Source organism: Anomaloglossus baeobatrachus, chromosome 12 (assembly GCF_048569485.1).
Source record: "Anomaloglossus baeobatrachus isolate aAnoBae1 chromosome 12, aAnoBae1.hap1, whole genome shotgun sequence".
NCBI classification, from domain to species: domain Eukaryota; kingdom Metazoa; phylum Chordata; class Amphibia; order Anura; family Aromobatidae; genus Anomaloglossus; species Anomaloglossus baeobatrachus.
Genome location: NC_134364.1, coordinates 11,440,681 through 11,460,829, shown reverse-complemented (window position 1 = coordinate 11,460,829; position 20,149 = coordinate 11,440,681). Strand labels below are relative to the sequence as shown.

General features: G+C 49.8%; 2 protein-coding genes across 5 annotated transcripts in view; one reads left to right on the top strand and one right to left on the bottom strand.

Annotated features, from left to right (window-relative positions):
- Positions 1 to 20,149, bottom strand: part of DGLUCY (D-glutamate cyclase) — a 102,403-nt gene that overhangs the window by 27,503 nt on the left and 54,751 nt on the right. The gene's annotated exons all lie outside the window — the stretch shown is intronic.
- GPR68 (G protein-coupled receptor 68) lies at positions 698 to 18,391 on the top strand. Its single transcript, XM_075330038.1, has 2 exons — positions 698 to 777; positions 17,224 to 18,391. Exon 2 carries the CDS (start codon positions 17,269 to 17,271, stop codon positions 18,334 to 18,336), a length of 1,068 nt encoding a protein of 355 aa, XP_075186153.1. The 5' UTR covers positions 698 to 777; positions 17,224 to 17,268; the 3' UTR covers positions 18,337 to 18,391.

The window sequence follows — 20,149 nt, the reverse complement described above, 5'->3', positions numbered from 1 at the left end:
CAGGATTTTTGTTGCAGAACTTTGGTCAAAAACTCAGCTTTGCAGTGCAAAACCCAAATGGCAAAAACAAAAACATGACAATTGTTTTTGCCATTTGGGTTTTGCACTGCAAAGCTGAGTTTTTGACCAAAGTTCTGCAACAAAAAGGCTGCAGTTTGAACTGCATAGTGCGGACAAGAAAACCAAATTCCCATAGACTTTGCTTGAAAAGCAGAACACAACCATTTTGGCATTAAACGCTGCAGTTGAAAAAGCAGCAAAAAAGCAGGTAAAAAGCAAAGTGCGCACATAGCCTAAGAATTCACATGAAGCAGATTTCTAAAAAAAAAAAAAAAACCCAGCAGTTTTCCCTCAGTGAAGCGTGTGCATGAGATCCTGAAATCCAAGCCTTGAGTAAACCCCAGCAACCTTTCCGTGCGCCGCGCACCAGGCGTACAGTCCTCCGCACAGGCAATGTGGTATATACAGGGATGTCTATTACATGTAGCTCCAACAATGAAAACTTTGCGCAAAGTTCCAAAAATCTACCAAACTGCAGATTATGTGTAATAAGCCGCAATCACAGAATCGCCGCTCGCTGACACTTTCCTGCCTGATATAGGAGGAAGCTGAAGAATGAATGGATCCAGCATGTCTCACACCTGGGGAGGGGTCTGGAGGAGGAGGACAGGGAGGGGATGGGAGGACGGGGAATGGGCAGACGATGATGGGGAAAGCTGCAGGGAGATACTCGGGCATCCACAGCCAGATCCCAGGGGCTCCTGTCTGCGGCCAGAGGTGAGAACACATCACTACAACCACCATCATCCACCGCATGAGCTTCATTCTGGAGAGCGCAGGGGAGAGGGGGACACAGGATGAATGGACATAAACGGGAGGGGGCTTATATAGGGCTACAGGGTGAAGGCAACGAAGCTGAGGCTGCCCATATTACATAGCTGTCCAGCAAATGTGGACCCTGCAGACGCATGCACACTCCTTACAGCTGAGCATACATGAGCTCTTGGTAGGAAGAGTGTTACATAGGACTGCAGCTGACATCTACTACATTATCTGTACTCAGAGATATCACTGTGTTATCTGTGGTGTTACATAGGACTGCGGGTGACATCTACTACATTATCTGTACTCAGAGAGTAATCACTGTGTTATCTGTGGTGTTACATAGGACTGCAGGTGACATCTACTACATTATCTGTACTCAGAGAGTAATCACTGTGTTATCTGTGGTGTTACATAGGACTGCAGGTGACATCTACTACATTATCTGTACTCAGAGATATCACTGTGTTATCTGTGGTGTTACATAGGACTGCAGGTGACATCTACTACATTATCTGTACTCAGAGATATCACTGTTATCTGTGGTGTTACATAGGACTGCAGGTGACATCTACTACATTATCTGTACTCAGATATATCACTGTGTTATCTGTGGTGTTACATAGGACTGCAGGTGACATCTACTACATTATCTGTACTCAGAGATATCACTGTGTTATCTGTAGTGTTACATAGGACTGCAGGTGACATCTACTACATTATCTGTACTCAGAGATATCACTGTTATCTGTGGTGTTACATAGGACTGCAGGTGACATCTACTACATTATCTGTACTCAGATATATCACTGTGTTATCTGTGGTGTTACATAGGACTGCAGGTGACATCTACTACATTATCTGTACTCAGAGATATCACTGTGTTATCTGTAGTGTTACATAGGACTGCAGGTGACATCTACTACATTATCTGTACTCAGAGCTATCACTGTGTTATCTGTGGAGTTACATAGGACTGCAGGAGACATCTACTACATTATCTGTACTCAGAGAGATATCACTGTGTTATCTGTGGTGTTACATAGGACTGCAGGTGACATCTACTACATTATCTGTACTCAGAGATATCACTGTGTTATCTGTGGTGTTACATAGGACTGCAGGTGACATCACTACATTATCTGTACTCAGAGATATCACTGTGTTATCTGTGGTGTTACATAGGACTGCAGGTGACATCTACTACATTATCTGTACTCAGAGATATCACTGTGTTATCTGTGGTGTTACATAGGACTGCAGGTGACATCTACTACATTATCTGTACTCAGAGATATCACTGTGTTATCTGTTGTGTTACATAGGACTGCAGGTGACATCACTACATTATCTGTACTCAGAGATATCACTGTTATCTGTGGTGTTACATAGGACTGCAGGTGACATCTACTACATTATCTGTACTCAGAGAGATATCACTGTGTTATCTGTGGTGTTACATAGGACTGCAGGTGACATCTACTACATTATCTGTACTCAGAGATATCACTGTGTTATCTGTGGTGTTACATAGGACTGCAGGTGACATCACTACATTATCTGTACTCAGAGATATCACTGTGTTATCTGTGGTGTTACATAGGACTGCAGGAGACATCTACTACATTATCTGTACTCAGAGCTATCACTGTGTTATCTGTGGAGTTACATAGGACTGCAGGAGACATCTACTACATTATCTGTACTCAGAGAGATATCACTGTGTTATCTGTGGTGTTACATAGGACTGCAGGTGACATCTACTACATTATCTGTACTCAGAGATATCACTGTGTTATCTGTGGTGTTACATAGGACTGCAGGTGACATCTACTACATTATCTGTACTCAGAGATATCACTGTGTTATCTGTGGTGTTACATAGGACTGCAGGTGACATCTACTACATTATCTGTACTCAGAGATATCACTGTGTTATCTGTGGTGTTACATAGGACTGCAGGTGACATCTACTACATTATCTGTACTCAGAGAGATATCACTGTGTTATCTGTGGTGTTACATAGGACTGCAGGTGACATCTACTACATTATCTGTACTCAGAGATATCACTGTGTTATCTGTGGTGTTACATAGGACTGCTGGTGACATCTACTACATTATCTGTACTCCGAAAGATATCACTGTGTCGGGTGGGGGTGGGGGTGGGGGTGGGTGCGAGCGGTGGATTAGTTGACGCTTGCGCTGCTGGAAAGTCGTTATCATGAGGAGTTTGGTCCTAATGTCTTATTAATGCACAAGCAATAAGTGCCGCTGTAGCCCCTGGAGAATCCCCCTCCATGTTCCCCTGTACAACCAAGAGGGAGGCCGAGCTCACAGGAGCCATCTACAGCCGCTCAGTGGTGACTTGTCTATAGAGACGTCAAGGGCCTGAAATCAGTACAAATGGCGCTAATGGAATAGTGTCCGGGTCGCTCTCCGGCATGTCACACACTTTCCTCCCCTGACGCCACCTCATGGTGGAGGAGACCCTCTACAGCATTTAGGGCTTGTGCCATCAGGACAAAGTCTTCTCCATCCATATGTGTTGGCGGTGAGATGATTGGTCGCAGCGGTGCAGCAGCCGACATCCCCACACATAACGTCTGCATAGAGGTGACAGCGGGAAGCCGGCCATTCTCCCTGGTCTCATTCTGATGACAGGACACCAGATACACGAGGGTCCTCCAAAGCCAGAAACGTGAGGACCCATATAAGATATATATGGATAATAATAATATTTATTCATTTATATAGCGCTATTAATTCCACAGCATTTACATACAATGGCCACATGGATCTAACAATAGCATCTGGACGTGTCCTAATGGGGAGGCCACATAATGTACCCTAATAATGCTCATACGGCCCATCATGCCTCCCCCAGACCCCTACACCCCCCTCCTCCTCCTCCAGACCCCTACATCCCCTCCTCCAGACCCCTACATCCCCTCCTCCAGACCCCTACATCCCCTCCTCCAGACCCCTACATCCCCTCCTCCAGACCCCTACATCCCCTCCTCCAGACCCCTACATCCCCTCCTCCAGACCCCTACATCCCCTCCTCCAGATCCCTACATCCCCTCCTCCAGACCCCTACATCCCCTCCCCCAGAACCCCTACATCCCCTCCCCCAGAACCCCTACATCCCCTCCCCCAGAACCCCTACATCCCCTCCTCCAGAACCCCTACATCCCCTCCTCCAGATCCCTACATCCCCTCCTCCAGATCCCTACATCCCCTCCTCCAGACCCCTACACCCCCCTCCTCCTCCAGACCCCTACATCCCCCTCCTCCTCCAGACCCCTACATCCCCCTCCTCCTCCAGACCCCTACATCCCCCTCCTCCTCCAGACCCCTACATCCCCCTCCTCCTCCAGACCCCTACATCCCCCTCCTCCTCCAGACCCCTACATCCCCCTCCTCCTCCAGACCCCTACATCCCCCTCCTCCTCCAGACCCCTACATCCCCCTCCTCCTCCAGACCCCTACATCCCCCTCCTCCTCCAGACCCCTACATCCCCCTCCTCCTCCAGACCCCTACATCCCCCTCCTCCTCCAGACCCCTACATCCCCCTCCTCCTCCAGACCCCTACATCCCCCTCCTCCTCCAGACCCCTACATCCCCCTCCTCCTCCAGACCCCTACATCCCCCTCCTCCTCCAGACCCCTACATCCCCCTCCTCCTCCAGACCCCTACATCCCCTCCTCCAGACCCCTACATCCCCTCCTCCAGACCCCTACATCCCCTCCTCCAGATCCCTACATCCCCTCCTCCAGATCCCTACATCCCCTCCTCCAGACCCCTACAACCCCTCCTCCAGACCCCTACATCCCCTCATCCAGACCCCTACAACCCCTCCTCCAGACCCCTACAACCCCTCCTCCAGACCCCTACATCCCCTCATCCAGTCCCCTATAGCCCCTCATGCAGACACCTCTATCCCCTCCTCCAGTCCCCTATAGCCCCTCCTCCAGACTCCTATATCCCCTCCTCCAGACCCCTACAACCCCTCCTCCAGACCCCTACATCCCCTCCTCCAGACCCCTACAACCCCTCCTCCAGACCCCTACAACCCCTCCTCCAGACCCCTACATCCCCTCCTCCAGACCCCTACATCCCCTCATCCAGAACCCCTACATCCCCTCCTCCAGACCCCTACAACCCCTCCTCCAGACCCCTACATCCCTTCCTCCAGACCCCTAGAACCCCTCCTCCAGACCCCTATATTCCCCTACATCCCCTCCTCCAGACCCCTACATCCCCTCATCCAGAACCCCTACATCCCCTCCTCCAGACCCCTACAACCCCTCCTCCAGACCCCTACATCCCCTCCTCCAGACCCCTACATCCCCTCCTCCAGACCCCTACATCCTCTCCTCCAGACCCCTACATCCCCTCCTCCAGACCCCTACATCCCCTCCTCCAGACCCCTACATCCCTTCCTCCAGACCCCTAGAACCCCTCCTCCAGACCCCTATATTCCCCTACATCCCCTCCTCCAGACCCCTACATCCCCTCATCCAGAACCCCTACATCCCCTCCTCCAGACCCCTACAACCCCTCCTCCAGACCCCTACATCCTTTCCTCCAGACCCCTACATCCCTTCCTCCAGACCCCTAGAACCCCTCCTCCAGACCCCTAGAACCCCTCCTCCAGACCCCTATATTCCCCTCCTCCAGACCCCTACACCCCCCTCCTCCAGACCCCTACACCCCCCTCCTCCAGACCCCTACACCCCCCTCCTCCAGACCCCTACACCCCCCTCCTCCAGACCCCTACACCCCCCTCCTCCAGACCCCTACACCCCCCTCCTCCAGACCCCTACACCCCCCTCCTCCAGACCCCTACACCCCCCTCCTCCAGACCCCTACACCCCCCTCCTCCAGACCCCTACACCCCCTCCTCCAGACCCCTACACCCCCCTCATCCAGACCCCTACACCCCCCTCCTCCAGACCTCTACACCCCCCTCCTCCAGACCCCTACACCCCCTCCTCCAGACCCCTACACCCCCTCCTCCAGACCCCTACATCCCCTCCTCCAGACCCCTACATCCCCTCCTCCAGACCCCTACATCCCCTCCTCCAGACCCCTATATCCCCTCATCCAGTCCCCTATAGCCCCTCATGCAGACGCCTCTATCCCCTCCTCCAGTCCCCTATAGCCCATCCTCCAGACTTCTATATCCACTCCTCCAGACCCCTATATCCCCTCAATCAGACCACTATATCCCCTCCTCCAGACACCTATATTCCCCTCCTCCAGACCCCTATATTCCCCTCCTCCAGACCCCTATATTCCCCTCCTCCAGACCCCTACATCCCCTCAATCAGACCCCTACATCCCCTCAATCAGACCCCTATATCCCCTCAATCAGACCCCTATATCCCCTCCTCCAGACCCCTATATCCCCTCCTCCAGACCCCTATATCCCCTCCTCCAGACCCCTATATCCCCTTCTCCAGACTCCTATATCCCCTCCTCCAGACCCCTACATCCCCTCCTCCAGACCCCTATATCCCCTCATCCAGTCCCCTATAGCCCCTCATGCAGACGCCTCTATCCCCTCCTCCAGTCCCCTATAGCCCCTCCTCCAGACTCCTATATCCACTCCTCCAGACCCCTATATCCCCTCCTCCAGACCCCTATATCCCCTCCTCCAGACACCTATATTCCCCTCCTCCAGACACCTATATTCCCCTCCTCCAGACCCCTACATCCCCTCAATCAGACCCCTATATCCCCTCAATCAGACCCCTATATCCCCTCCTCCAGACCCCTATATCCCCTCTTCCAGACCCCTATATCCTCTCCTCCAGACCCCTATATCCCCTTCTCCAGACTCCTATATCCCCTCCTCCAGACCCCTATATACCCTCAATCAGACCCCTATATCCCCTTCTCCAGACTCCTATATCCCCTCCTCCAGACCCCTATATCCCCTCAATCAGACCCCTATATCCCCATCTCCAGACTCCTATATCCCCTCATCTAGACCCCTATATCCCCTTCTCCAGACTCCTATATCCCCTCATCCAGACCCCTACATCCCCTCCTCCAGACCCCTATATCCCCTCCTCCAGACCCCTATATCCCCTCAATCAGACCCCTATATCCCCTTCTCCAGACTCCTATATCCCCTCATCTGGACCCCTATATCCCCTCATCCAGACCCCTATATCCCCTCATCCAGAGCCCTACATCCCCTCATCCAGACCCCTATATTCCCCTCCTCCAGACCCCTATATCCCCTTAATCAGACCCCTATATCCCCTCCTTCAGACCCCTATATCCCCTCCTCCAGACCCCTATATCCCCTCCTCCAGACCCCTATATCCCCTTCTCCAGACTCCTATATCCCCTCCTCCAGACCCCTATATCCCCTTCTCCAGACTCCTATATCCCCTCCTCCAGACCCCTATATCCCCTCAATCAGACCCCTATATCCCCATCTCCAGACTCCTATATCCCCTCATCTAGACCCCTATATCCCCTCCTCCAGACCCCTATATCCCCTTCTCCAGACCCCTATATCCCCTCATCTAGACCCCTATATCCCCTCATCCAGACCCCTACATCCCCTCATCCAGACCCCTACATCCCCTCATCCAGACCCCTACATCCCCTCCTCCAGACCCCTACATCCCCTCCTCCAGACCCCTATATTCCCCTCCTCCAGACCCCTATATTCCCCTCCTCCAGACCCCTATATTCCCCTCCTCCAGACCCCTATATCCCCTCCTCCAGACCCCTATATCCCCTCCTCCAGACCCCTATATCCCCTCAATCAGACCCCTATATCCCCTTCTCCAGACTCCTATATCCCCTCATCTGGACCCCTATATCCCCTCATCCGGACCCCTATATCCCCTCATCCAGAGCCCTACATCCCCTCATCCAGACCCCTATATTCCCCTCCTCCAGACCCCTATATTCCCCTCCTCCAGACCCCTATATCCCCTCAATCAGACCCCTATATCCCCTCCTCCAGACCCCTATATCCCCTCCTCCAGACCCCTATATCCCCTCATCTGGACCCCTATATCCCCTCAATCAGACCCCTATATCCCCTTCTCCAGACTCCTATATCCCCTCATCTGGACCCCTATATCCCCTCATCCAGACCCCTATATCCCCTCCTCCAGACCCCTATATCCCCTCCTCCAGACCCCTATATCCCCTCAATCAGACCCCTATATCCCCTTCTCCAGACTCCTATATCCCCTCATCTGGACCCCTATATCCCCTCATCCGGACCCCTATATCCCCTCCTCCAGACCCCTATATTCCCCTCCTCCAGACCCCTATATCCCCTCAATCAGACCCCTATATCCCCTCCTCCAGACCCCTATATCCCCTCATCTGGACCCCTATATCCCCTCATCCAGACCCCTATATCCCCTCATCCAGACCCCTATATCCCCTCATCCAGAGCCCTACATCCCCTCATCCAGACCCCTATATTCCCCTCCTCCAGACCCCTATATCCCCTTAATCAGACCCTTATATCCCCTCCTCCAGACTCCTATATCCCCTCATCTAGACCCCTACATCCCCTCATCCATACCCCTATATCCTCTCATCCAGACCCCTATATCCCCTCCTCCAGACCCCTATATCCCCTCAATCAGACCCCTATATCCCCTTCTCCAGACTCCTATATCCCCTCATCTGGACCCCTATATCCCCTCATCCAGACCCCTATATCCCCTTATCCAGTCCCCTATATCCCCTCCTCCAGACCCCTATATCCTCTCATCCAGACCCCTATATCCCCTCATTCATACCCCTATATCCTCTCATCCAGACCCCTATATCCCCTCCTCCAGACCCCTATATCTCCTCCTCCAGACCCCTATATCTCCTCATCCAGAGCCCTACATCCCCTCATCCAGACTCCTATATTTCCTCATCCAGTCCCCTATATCCCCTCATCCAGACCCCTACATCCCCCCATCCAGACCCCTATATTCCCCTCCTCCAGACCCCTATATCCCCTTAATCAGACCCTTATATCTCCTCCTCCAGACTCCTATATCCTCTCATCCAGACCCCTATATCCCCTCATTCATACCCCTATATCCTCTCATCCAGACCCCTATATCCCCTCCTCCAGACCCCTACATCCCCTCCTCCAGACCCCTATATCCCCTTAATCAGACCCTTATATCCCCTCCTCCAGACTCCTATATCCTCTCATCCAGACCCCTATATCCCCTCATTCATACCCCTATATCCTCTCATCCAGACCCCTATATCCCCTCCTCCAGACCCCTACATCCCCTCCTCCAGACCCCTATCTCTCCTCATCCAGACCCCTACATCCCCTCCTCCAGACCCCTATACCCCTTATCCAGACCCTATTACTTATCGGGCTTTTTACTGATCCTCTGCGATTCGATCATTTTCCTTTCAGAAAAGTGTTTTTTCTCCAGCAGGAAACACATAAATGTTACCAGAAAGTCACGTAAAAAATGGATTGTGCGGAGACTCGGGTCTGCGAGAGCCGTCACCGTCTGCACTCACATCTATGAGGAGCCCAGGGTGTAACACCAAAGATTCATGCATCTGTCCTCCTAAATAATAAACTGAGGGGCACAGGGAGCGGAGCAATGATCTGCAGATCTCTGGAGGCACAGGGAGCGGAGCAATGATCTGCAGATCTCTGGAGGCACAGGGAGCGGAGCAATGATCTGCAGATCTCTGGAGGCACAGGGAGCGGAGCAATGATCTGCAGATCTCTGGAGGCACAGGGAGCGGAGCAATGATCTGCAGATCTCTGGAGGCACAGTATCTCATAACTGAGGCGCCATCACATTTCTGTAAATATTTTATTATATCTTCTCCTGGGACAGCGCTGCAGACCTGACCCTGTGCAGTGTCAGTGCGCAGCTTATATAGAATGTACAGTGTCAGTGCGCAGCTTGTATACATACAATGTGCAGTGTCAGTGCGCAGCTTGTATACATACAATGTGCAGTGTCAGTGCGCAGCTTGTATACATACAATGTGCAGTGTCAGTGCGCAGCTTGTATACATACAATGTGCAGTGTCAGTGCGCAGCTTGTATACATACAATGTGCAGTGTCAGTGCGCAGCTTGTATACATACAATGTGCAGTGTCAGTGCGCAGCTTGTATACATACAATGTGCAGTGTCAGTGCGCAGCTTGTATACATACAATGTGCAGTGTCAGTGCGCAGCTTGTATACATACAATGTGCAGTGTCAGTGCGCAGCTTGTATACATACAATGTGCAGTGTCAGTGCGCAGCTTGTATACATACAATGTGCAGTGTCAGTGCGCAGCTTGTATACATACAATGTGCAGTGTCAGTGCGCAGCTTGTATACATACAATGTGCAGTGTCAGTGCGCAGCTTGTATACAATGTGCAGTGTCAGTGCGCAGCTTGTATACAATGTGCAGTGTCAGTGCGCAGCTTGTATACAATGTGCAGTGTCAGTGCGCAGCTTGTATACAATGTGCAGTGTCAGTGCGCAGCTTGTATACAATGTGCAGTGTCAGTGCGCAGCTTGTATACAATGTGCAGTGTCAGTGCGCAGCTTGTATACAATGTGCAGTGTCAGTGCGCAGCTTGTATACAATGTGCAGTGTCAGTGCGCAGCTTGTATACAATGTGCAGTGTCAGTGCGCAGCTTGTATACATACAATGTGCAGTGTCAGTGCGCAGGTTGTATACATACAATGTGCAGTGTCAGTGCGCAGCTTGTATACAATGTGCAGTGTCAGTGCGCAGCTTGTATACAATGTGCAGTGTCAGTGCGCAGCTTGTATACAATGTGCAGTGTCAGTGCGCAGCTTGTATACAATGTGCAGTGTCAGTGCGCAGCTTGTATACACTGTGCAGTGTCAGTGCGCAGCTTGTATACACTGTGCAGTGTCAGTGCGCAGCTTGTATACACTGTGCAGTGTCAGTGCGCAGCTTGTATACAATGTGCAGTGTCAGTGCGCAGCTTGTATTCAATGTGCAGTGTCAGTGCGCAGCTTGTATACAATGTGCAGTGTCAGTGCGCAGCTTGTATACAATGTGCAGTGTCAGTGCGCAGCTTGTATACAATGTGCAGTGTCAGTGCGCAGCTTGTATACAATGTGCAGTGTCAGTGTGCAGCTTGTATACAATGTGCAGTGTCAGTGCGCAGCTTGTATACAATGTGCAGTGTCACTGCGCAGCTTGTATACAATGTGCAGTGTCAGTGCGCAGCTTGTATACAATGTGCAGTGTCAGTGCGCAGCTTGTATACAATGTGCAGTGTCAGTGCGCAGCTTGTATATAATGTGCAGTGTCAGTGCGCAGCTTGTATAACAGTTTAAATAAGTCATCACAGCCAGTAATGTCTAAACAGCTGGCAACAAAAGTGAGTACACCCCTAAGTGACAATGGCCAAATGTGTCCAATTAGTCATTTTCATTCCCGGTGTTATGTGACTCATTAGTGTTACAAGGTCTCAGGTGTGAATGGAGGGCAGGTAGTCTGCCTGTCAGTGCTCAGACCATACGCCGCACACTGCAGAGGTTACAGGGGTAGGAGATCTGCCTATCAGTGCTCAGACCATATGTCGCACACTGCATCACATTGCTCTGCATGGCTGTCGTCCCAGAAGGATGCCTCTTCTAAAGATGATGCACAAGAAAGCCATAGTTTGCTGAAGACAAGCAGACTAAGGACATGGATTAATAGAACCATCCTGTGGTCTGATGAGACCGAGATAATCTTATTTGGATCAGATGGTATCAGCATGTGGTGGCAGCAGGTGAGGAGGACAAAGACAAGTGTGTCCTGCCTACAGTCAGGCATGGTGGAAGGTCATGGTTTGGGGCTGCATGAGTGCTTCCGGCTGTGTACTACAGGTCATTGAGGGAACCATGAATGCCAACATGTCCTGTAACACTGAAGCAGAGCAGGATCCCCTCCCTTCATATTCTAACATAACGACCCCAAATACCTCCAAGACCCCCACTGCCTGAGGGTGAAGGTGCTGGACCGGCCGAGCATCTCCAGACCTAAATCCTATGGAGCATCTGTGGGGCCTCATTAAACAGAAGGTGGAGGAGCACAAGGTCTGTAACATCCACCAGCTCCGGGATGTCGTCATGGAGGATGAAGATGATCCAGTGGCTCCTGTGAAGATCTAGTGACCTCCAGGCCCAAGAGAGGGAAGGCCGTGCTGGAAAATAATGGCGGCCACATAAAATATAGACACCAAGGGCACAATGTGGCCATTATCACTCAGGGGTGTACTCACATTTGTTGCCAGCGGTTTAGACATTAATGGCTGTGGTGAGTTATTTACACTGTTATACAAGCTGCGCACTGACACTACACATTGTATACAAGCTGCGCACTGACACTGCACATTGCATACAAGCTGCCCACTGACTGTACATTGTATACAAGCTGCACACTGACACTGCACATTGTATACACGCTGCGCACTGACACTGCACATTGTATACAAGCTGCGCACTGACACTGCACATTGTATACAAGCTGCCCACTGACTGTACATTGTATACAAGCTGCACACTGACACTACACATTGTATACAAGCTGCACACTGACACTGCACATTCTATACACGCTGCGCACTGACACTGCACATTGTATCACAGGGTCAGAGATTCAGTGTTGTCCCACAAGAATATATAATAAAATATTTAGACAAATGTCAGGGGTGTACTCACTTTTATGACATGCTGTAAGTGGGGCAATAATCTGCAGAGTACATTAAGGTGTATCTGTATGAAGGTAGACAGGATGTTGCAATGTTCTGCAGATCTCTACAGAGGTCATTGGTGTACTACAGTAATATCGCCCGTCAATAGTGGGGACGGTTTAGTGTTAACCCTTTACATCCAGCATAGGAGTGCTCATTCATCCTGACTTTGCGTAACGTTTTTTTTAGCTTAGTTTATCAATTTGGCTAAATCTGTGAATTTTTGGATTAGTGCGAGGTGGGAGAAAGCACATTCCTGAGGGCAGGCGAGACCGCGATATCAGAAACCCATAAAAGCTAAGGCGAGGTTCACTGCGCTCCGTGGCTGTAAATTGTGAGCAGGTTTACAGGACTCTGGGGCGCGGGTTCTCAGGAGGAGCACACACTGTCCGTATACAGAACGCCTGTATACAAGCAGTGGATGCACATTACCTGCACTGATATCACAGACCATGCAGGCAGCGCGGGAGGAGACGGCTCCCTCTGCACAGTTTACATATGTGCGTATCTAGAAAGGTGAAATGGTTGCTGCTGTTGTTACTAGTAAGTGTTCATCTCACCTCAAGCTGGATTCACAGCTATACTCTTTAGTATTGCTGTGTAATATCCCCTGTGCTGCTGCTTTCCAGTGTTTTATCTCCCTTGGTGCTGGATTCACAGCTCCACTGCTCAGTACAGATGTATAATTTCCCCATATTGCTGCTTTCTAGTAAGTGTTTCATCTCGCTTGGTGGTGGATTCACAGCTACACTGCTCAGTGCTTCTGTATAATTTCCTCCATGCTGCTTTCTAGTAAGTGTTTTATGTCCCTTGGTGCTGGTTTCACAGTTACACTGCTCAGTGCAGATGTATAATTTCCCCCATATTGCTGCTTTCTAGTAAAGGCCCTGTCACACACAGAGATAAATCTGCGGCAGATCTGTGGTTGCAGTGAAATTGTGGACAATCAGTGCCAGGTTTGTGGCTGTGTACAAATAGAACAATATGTCCATGATTTCACTGCAACCACAGATCTGCCAAAGATTTATCTCTGTGTGTGACGGGGCCTTACGTGTTTCATCTCCCTTGATGCTGGATTCACAGTGACACTGCTCAGTACAGATGTATAATTTCCTCTGTGCTGCTGCTTTCTAGTAAGTGTTTCATCTCTCTTGGTGCTGGATTCACAGTGACACTGCTCAGTACAGATGTATAATGTCCTCTGTGCTGCTGCTTTCTAGTAAGTGTTTCATCTCCCTTGGTGCTGGATTCACAGTGACACTGCTCAGTGCTGCTGTATATTGTCCTTTATGCAGCTGCTTTCTGGTAAATGCTTTATCTCACCCCATTGCAGGTTTCACAGCTCCTCGGCTCAGCACTGCTGTCTATCGTCCTCCATGCTGCTGCAGCTCCTTTTTATTATTCACTAATGTTATTTGTCATGTACATACACCTCAGCTAATTGCTTTGAGGTGTTGCACAAAGGCTTCCATAAGTGATGCAGAGACAATATTGCCAAAGGATTTGAGCCAGAAATTTGCAATTTGATGCAAATCTAATTCTACTCTATGGAAGGAGCAGCCCAGTGTCATGAGAATAGGATCACCCAGAAAAGATTCTTACACCCGATCCCATCTATATCCCAGTAACTAGAGAGAAAGCGCAGAGATTTGCTTCTGCAGAGGATATGTGTCATTTTATTATGAGCGGCCAATGCGGGAGGAGACCGCTGTAAATAAGGGCAGGAAGCGTGTAACAAATGTGAATCACAAGTAAAACCACGACGTGAATAGTGAGAGAGGAACTTGTTGGTTTATAACAGGAATCGTGTGTGAGGGCAGCTGGGTGCACGCAGGTCTGCTGCAAAAGGGTCTGCTGCAAAAGGGTCTGCTGCAAAAGGGTCTGCTGCAAAAGGGTCTGCTGCAAAAGGGTCTGCTGCAAAAGGGTCTGCTGCAAAAGGGTCTGCTGCAAAAGGATCTGCTGCAAAAGGGTGTGCTGCAAAAGGATCTGCTGCAAAAGGATCTGCTGCAAAAGGATCTGCTGCAAAAGGATCTGCTGCAAAAAGGGTCTGCTGCAAAAAGGGTCTGCTGCAAAAAGGGTCTGCTGCAAAAAGGGTCTGCTGCAAAAAGGGTCTGCTGCAAAAAGGGTCTGCTGCAAAAAGGGTCTGCTGCAAAAAGGGTCTGCTGCAAAAAGGGTCTGCTGCAAAAAGGGTCTGCTGCAAAAGGATCTGCTGCAAAAAGGGTCTGCTGCAAAAAGGGTCTGTTGCAAAAAGGGTCTGCTGCAAAAGGGTCTGCTGCAAAAGGGTCTGCTGCAAAAGGGTCTGCTGCAAAAGGGTCTGCTGCAAAAGGATCTGCTGTAAAAGGATCTGCTGCAAAAAGATCTGCTGTAAAGTCTTATCGCACCCCCAGTGGTGACAGAGACTGGAGAAGAAACTGTAGGTGAGTGAAGAACCTGCTGGATATTGTGCTGGTGCAAAAGCAATAAGATACATGATAGTAATGTACGTGTGCGGTATCAGTATAGGTAGAAGCTGCCACCGCTTTCTGTTAAAGGATCAGAGCCAAAGGGCGCCTGTCCTCCATACAAGTGCATGTAGTGAAGGGACCAGTCAGGAGTATACGGTATATATTATATATTTATGAGCTTCCATCAAAGGAGGACTTTCATTGTGATCAACTCCTCGGTCTGCAAAGCTCGGGCCCTGATCATATTTGCTTGATTATTTTACTTAGGCGGCTTTCACACTACGTTTTTGTAAACGCAAAAACGGATCCAGTGCAAATGCGTTTTCATTTCAATGCATTTGCAATGGACTCGCGTCAGCATGCGTTCCCATGCGTTTGCGTGCGTTATAGTGAGGATCCAGCGACTTGCAATTTTTTAACTTTTTTCAAAAATGCTACTTGTAGCGTTTTTTAGCTGCGTCCAAATACTGCAAATTGCTGAATCCTGACTAAACGGCATGCAAACACATGTGAACGCTGGCATGCTGATAGACAGGATCCTGCTTGCTCTACTGAGCATGCCCAGAAACCAGCCTGGCGTGATCAGTCCCTCTCTCCCCCTCCCTCTCTCCCCCCCCCCCTCTCTCTCTCCCCTGCCTGAGAGCGGCAGATGCTCGTAACCAAGGTAAATATCTGGTAACCAAGCAAAGCGCTTCACTTAGTTACCCGATGTTTACCTTGGTTACGGGAGCAGGCAGCCCGGCTTCTAGCAGCTGCGGACACTCATAACCAAGGTAAATATCGGGTATCCAAGCAAAGCACTTCGCTTAGTTACCCGATGTTTACCTTGGTTACCAGCGTAAGCAGCTGTCAGATGCCGGCTCCCAGTCTATCACATTCAGGTCCCCTCACTCCTGATCACATGACTTCAATGGCCGCCCATAAATTTCAAGTAACAGGATCCTGCAAAATAACCCATACGTTTTTCTTTGTAAAAACAGGATCCACTTTTACAGCAAAAAACCATTCATGACGCATGCTAAAAAAACGTAGTGTGAAAGCCGCCTTATTCATTAGGTGACAACTTTTTCTGCAGTCACAACTAACCCTTTACTGGCCATGTCTGCGTCTGGATATCATTGCAAGAATACAGCCGGTATCCTGCACATCTAACCACTGGTGTACTGTGGATTTCTGCAGCGCCGGGGATGTTAGGCTACGGTATTTGTTCCTCCGTGTGCCTGATATTTCTTAAAATCTTGTACAAAGCAGATGCTATGGAATATTAATCCTGAAAATCCACGGTACGTATGCTACGCAGGAATATACTGCGCTCACGTTATGTATATTTCTTTTTTTATGCTGCTTTTAAAAATCTGGACAAATATCACAGAGCTGGATGTAAGTTTACACTTCCTGCATTTTTTTCCCCCGTTGCTCCTTTATAAAATAATATGTATGTATATGTATATATGTGTATATATATATATATATATATATATATATATATTGAATACAATGTTGCAAAAGGTCAAAAATTATGAAATAGAGAGGTTGTCCTTTTAAAAGCGTAATTGTGCCACAGGGTTACAAAGGTCTAATAGAACTACTACCCTTACCTTTGCTGATTATCTGCAGAGGTGACCTCATGTTTCCAGCACTTGCAACCGCTGCAGCCCATCAACAAAGCCCGAAGCGGTGGCACAGAGGCAGCGCAGGACCTGGGGAGGGCGAGTGACACCTGCATTTTGTCATTTTAAACCTCTGCAACTCTATGGTAAAATTACATTTTAAAAGAGACAAACCCTTTATGTGAATAAGTTAATTTATATATATTTTTCTCCTCAAATATTAATGTATTTATCTTTATTAAAGAAATGTATATATTGCTTGAAAATGTTACCCAAAAAATCTATAGCTGCAAAAAGAACGAGATCTCATGAAAAAAAAGTAATAATACTAATACTTTAAAAAAACAAAAAACTTCACAAAAATAGTCTGTACAACTTAATGCAACTTGGCAAACAATTTCACCCAAAAAAATCCCACTCTCAGGATTGGTGGGGCTCCGAGTGATGAATATATATTAAAGGGGCCTGAATCTCAACCAAACCTATATGTGATACGTATATTCATTATGTACAGTAAAGGAAAGATAACTCGGGTTTGTGAGTTTTTTGCTCTTGGGGTACCCCGGTATTTCCTTACTCATGCCCGATGTGATTATGTTCCTCACAGAGACTCCCGGGGATGACGATGCTGATGTGACGAGGACACAGTGACATGGAGAATGGGACTGAAGACGAGGGCAATGCCACGTTTTGCTCCATCGATCACACCATACATCAGACCCTCTTCCCGGTGGTGTACGTCGCCGTGTTCGTCATCGGTCTCCCGGCAAACTGCTTGTCCTTGTACTATGGCTATCTCCAAATCAAAGCCAAGAATGAGCTGGGCATATACCTGGTGAATCTCACCCTGGCGGACCTCCTGTACATCTTCTCCTTGCCCTTCTGGCTTCAATATGTCCTCCAACATGACAACTGGACGTACAACGAGCTGATGTGTAAGATCTGCGGCGTCCTCCTGTACGAGAACATCTACATCAGCATCGGCTTCTTGTGCTGCATCTCCATGGACCGATACTTGGCCCTGGTTCACCCTTTCCGCTTCCACAAGCTCCGGACGGTGAAAGCCGCTCTTGCGGTCAGCGCGGTCATCTGGCTGAAGGAATTAATGACTAGTTATATCTTCTTCCAGCACGGGGAGGTCAGCAAGGATCCTGAAAGCCATATTATCTGCTTTGAACATTATCCCATAAAACGTTGGGAGCACAATATCAATTATTACCGCTTCTTCGCCGGCTTCTTGTTCCCGATCGTTCTCTTGTTATTTTCCTACTGTCGGATTTTCAGGGTCATTCGGAAAAGTCAAGGTACGCAGATGAAGACGAAGCTCCAGATCCGGCAGCTGGTCCTCAGCACGGTGCTGATCTTCCTGGTCTGCTTCGGTCCCTATCACATACTGATGGTGATCCGGAGCTTGTTCGAGATGAACTGTTCATTCGCTTCGAAAGTCTTTAACGTCTATCACTTCTCGCTGCTGCTCACCAGCTTCAACTGCGTGGCCGACCCGGCGCTCTACTGCTTTGCCAGCGAGAGCACTTACAAGGACTTTGTGAGGTGCAAGGACTCCTGTCTGGGCTGTATACGCTGCAGGAGGACTGTGCACAAGGACGCGTACGAGCTGAACCATGCGGAGGACTCCAGAGCCGAGGCCGGAAGAGCGCAGCCCTCCCCGGCAGAGACGTCCGTCCTGTGCAAGCAAAAAGTAACCAGCGCAGAAAATTAAGAGACTTGTGCCCTCAGGGCTACACAAAAAGGCGACCTCGGGGCTCCTGCAACAATAAATAGTCAAAAATCGTCTTTGCAGAGTCCTTGAAATTACTAATAACGTAGATTTACACCAGAAAAGCTGAAAAACTCTGCCCTGGACGGAGCGTTTCACAGCCGGGGGATGCGGTGCCACAATGCAAGGAAAATGGACACCTTCTGGGTGAAGGAGTTGTGTCCTTGCACATTACTGACTGCACAAGGAGTTAACTGAGAATCCATCAGTGAATTAATTCCTTGTATTACTTATCTGTATTTTTCTCTTTGCTAATTTATGAAAGGTTGAGCTGAACATTGAGGACATAAATTAGCATGAGAGAAGCTAAAGCAGTTACAAACGCCCAGTCAGTGGAAGCTCGCTGAATATTCTCAGCTAACTCATCATGCAGCCAGCAATAAGCAAGCAAACAAAGCGCTTACAAAAGGCAAAGGTGCAAAACAGTTAATGAAAGCAAGCTAAAGGCAATATTGTCAGCATTGAAGAAAAAAAAAGACCCAAAAAGTGTCCATATTATTTAATACTTCATATGTATCTAATGTATGATCGTTTCTGCAGAGAATTGATGAGTTTCCAATTTATATTTTATTTTTTGGACGCTTCATGAGCAGATTTAGCGGCTTTCACACTACGTCTTTTTAACATGCGTCCTGAACGTTTAACGCAAAAACGGATCCAGTGCAAATGCATTTTCATTTCAATGCATTTGCAATGGACTCGCGTCAACATGCGTTCACCTGCGTTTGCGTGCGTTATAGTGAGGATCCAGCGAGCTGCGTCCAAATACTGCAAATTGCTGGATCCTGACTATACTGCACACAAACGCATGTGAACGCTGGCATGCTGATAGACAGGATCCTGCTTGCTCTACTGAGCATGCCCAGAAACCAGCCTCGCGTGATCGGTCTCTCTCTCCCCCTCCCTTTCTGTCTCTCTCCCCCTCCCTCTCTGTCTCTCTCCCCCCCCCTCCCTTTCTGTCTCTCTCCCCCTCCCTCTCTGTCTCTCGCCCCCTCCCTTTCTGTCTCTCTCCCCCTCCCTCTCTGTCTCTCTCCCCCTCCCTCTGTGTCTCTCTCCCCCTCCCTCTGTGTCTCTCTCCCCCTCCCTCTGTGTCTCTCTCCCCCTCCCTCTGTGTCTCTCTCCCCCTCCCTCTGTGTCTCTCTCCCCCTCCCTCTGTGTCTCTCTCCCCCCTCCCTCTCCTCTCTCTCCCCCCTCCCTCTCTGTCTCTCTCCCCCCTCCCTCTCTGTCTCTCTCCCCCCTCCCTCTCTGTCTCTCTCCCCCCTCCCTCTCTGTCTCTCTCCCCCCTCCCTCTGTCTCTCTCCCCCCTCCCTCTCTGTCTCTCTCCCCCCTCCCTCTCTGTCTCTCTCCCCCCCTCCCTCTCTGTCTCTCTCCCCCCTCCCTCTCTGTCTCTCTCCCCCTCCCTCTGTCTCTCTCCCCCCTCCCTCTCTGTCTCTCTCCCCCTCCCTCTCTGTCTCTCTCCCCCTCCCTCTCTGTCTCTCTCCCCCCTCCCTCTCTGTCTCTCTCCCCCCTCCCTCTCTGTCTCTCTCCCCCCTCCCTCTCTGTCTCTCTCCCCCTCCCTCTCTGTCTCTCTCCCCCTCCCTCTGTCTCTCTCCCCCTCCCTCTCTGTCTCTCTCCCCCTCCCTCTCTGTCTCTCTCCCCCCTCCCTCTCTGTCTCTCTCCCCCCTCCCTCTCTGTCTCTCTCCCCCTCCCTCTCTGTCTCTCTCCCCCTCCCTCTCTGTCTCTCTCCCCCCTCCCTCTCTGTCTCTCTCCCCCCTCC

Excerpts from the sequence above, each read along its gene's own strand:
- GPR68 (XM_075330038.1), top strand. The coding sequence starts at position 17,269 with ATGGAGAATGGGACTGAAGACGAGGGCAATGCCACGTTTTGCTCCATC.